The sequence below is a fragment of the Etheostoma spectabile genome, chromosome 22, assembly GCF_008692095.1.
Source record: "Etheostoma spectabile isolate EspeVRDwgs_2016 chromosome 22, UIUC_Espe_1.0, whole genome shotgun sequence".
Taxonomy (NCBI): domain Eukaryota; kingdom Metazoa; phylum Chordata; class Actinopteri; order Perciformes; family Percidae; genus Etheostoma; species Etheostoma spectabile.
Genome location: NC_045754.1, coordinates 8,954,852 through 8,956,350, shown reverse-complemented (window position 1 = coordinate 8,956,350; position 1,499 = coordinate 8,954,852). Strand labels below are relative to the sequence as shown.

At 38.8% G+C, this 1,499-nt stretch overlaps 1 protein-coding gene across 1 annotated transcript; it reads left to right on the top strand.

Moving 5' to 3' along the window:
- Window positions 1-209: 209 nt before the first annotated feature.
- LOC116672260 (mannose-specific lectin) lies at window positions 210-1,147 on the top strand. Its single transcript, XM_032503971.1, has 3 exons — window positions 210-303; window positions 564-657; window positions 742-1,147. Exons 2-3 carry the CDS (start codon window positions 568-570, stop codon window positions 991-993), a joined length of 342 nt encoding a protein of 113 aa, XP_032359862.1. The 5' UTR covers window positions 210-303; window positions 564-567; the 3' UTR covers window positions 994-1,147.
- The last annotated feature ends 352 nt before the right edge of the window (window positions 1,148-1,499 follow it).

Below are 1,499 nucleotides of genomic sequence, written 5' to 3'. Positions count from 1 at the left end.
TATAAATATATTTATATGTAAAAAAAAGTATCTACTCTATATTTAGAAAAAAATGCAATTTATAAACAGTTGATTATAGTACGGTGGGCAAAGTGTACAGGCTGCGGAATAAACATGAAATGATTAATGTAACCTTTGCTTTGTCTTTGTTACTGTTTCTAGGGAAATGGGAGTGAGTTCTTCTGGTAACAACGTCGTGTCTTCTGTCACTCCCTCCAATACCCAGACCAGAGATATAAAGAAGATGTGAATTTCACTTCCTTCACTTCTGCTCACAGACTGACTGGTGTGACATTCAAGACTGTAAGTACTCTGATGGATTCATATGTAGATTACTGAACAAGAGTAGTTCAACGCAGAGTTGTTGCACGATGCTGTTAAATCTGTTTATAATAGGTACATCAGGCTTATTGTGGGGATGAACTGAGGCAGAGAAATTACATTTTCATTTTCAATCAAAGAAGCAAAAGTAGAGTTCCTATACAGTTACAAATTGCGAGTGCAGCACAAAAGAAATGCCCACCAATGCCAACATCACAGATTTATTTGTTTGTCTGTTTCAGCATCATGAAAAAGAATTTCTTGTCCAAAAATGAGCAGCTCTTCAAGGATGAGTTGCTGGTTTCCAACAACGGGAAGTGGCAGGCTGTCTTCCAGGTCAGTAACTCTCTAAAGTGAAATGCTCACTTTTCATTTGATATTATTTGGATATCAGTCAAACGTCTCTGTTTCTGCCTGCAGGGTGATGGTAACTTTGTCGTCTATGGCAATGGCAGCAAGCCTGTGTGGGCTTCAAGCACTAATGGATTAGACCGCTACCGTGTGATCATGCAGGCTGACGGCAACCTGGTCATGTACAACACTAATAACCAAGCCGTGTGGAGCACTGAGACAGGCATCAAGGAGGAGTGTGAGACGTGCCGTCTTGTACTCACTGATGACGGCAAACTGGAGTTGATCCAAACTGTAACTAAACAAGTTTGGAGCTCATGATGCAATTAGGCCCAACGCCTTAACTTAACATCCTAAAGTTTTAAAAATGAAAGGCTTTTGGAAGTGAACGTCACCTTTGTTTGTCAGTGTGAATTACAACCAACATGCCTGGCATGTAATCGGAAACCAAATAAAAGCACATTTTCACACTGTATGTATAAATGTGTTTATGTACATATTATATGTACATGTATAATGTATCAATAAACCTTTCATTGGCACTTTAATCTATTGGGACTCCCCTCTTTGTCACGTGCTTTGAGCTGGTTTGTGCCTATATGTATATATACTGATTATTTAAATAGTGAAATTGAAAAACTACTCACAGATCTGAGAAGGCGTGAAACATTTTTACAGTGATATTTTTAAAGCAGATCTTCACATTTTGTGGAAACTGTGACCAGGAGAAGTGCAGTAGTTCTTATTTATGTTGACTTGTCATCATGTTGGTTAGTTGCTGTCCCTCCATTTCTAAAACATGACTTTGTGCCCTGGATGTGGCTCAT

Excerpts from the sequence above, each read along its gene's own strand:
- LOC116672260 (XM_032503971.1), top strand. The coding sequence starts at position 568 with ATGAAAAAGAATTTCTTGTCCAAAAATGAGCAGCTCTTCAAGGATGAG. Across the intron at positions 658-741 it reads AGTGGCAGGCTGTCTTCCAG|GGTGATGGTAACTTTGTCGT; the intron begins GTCAGTAACTCT and ends TTCTGCCTGCAG.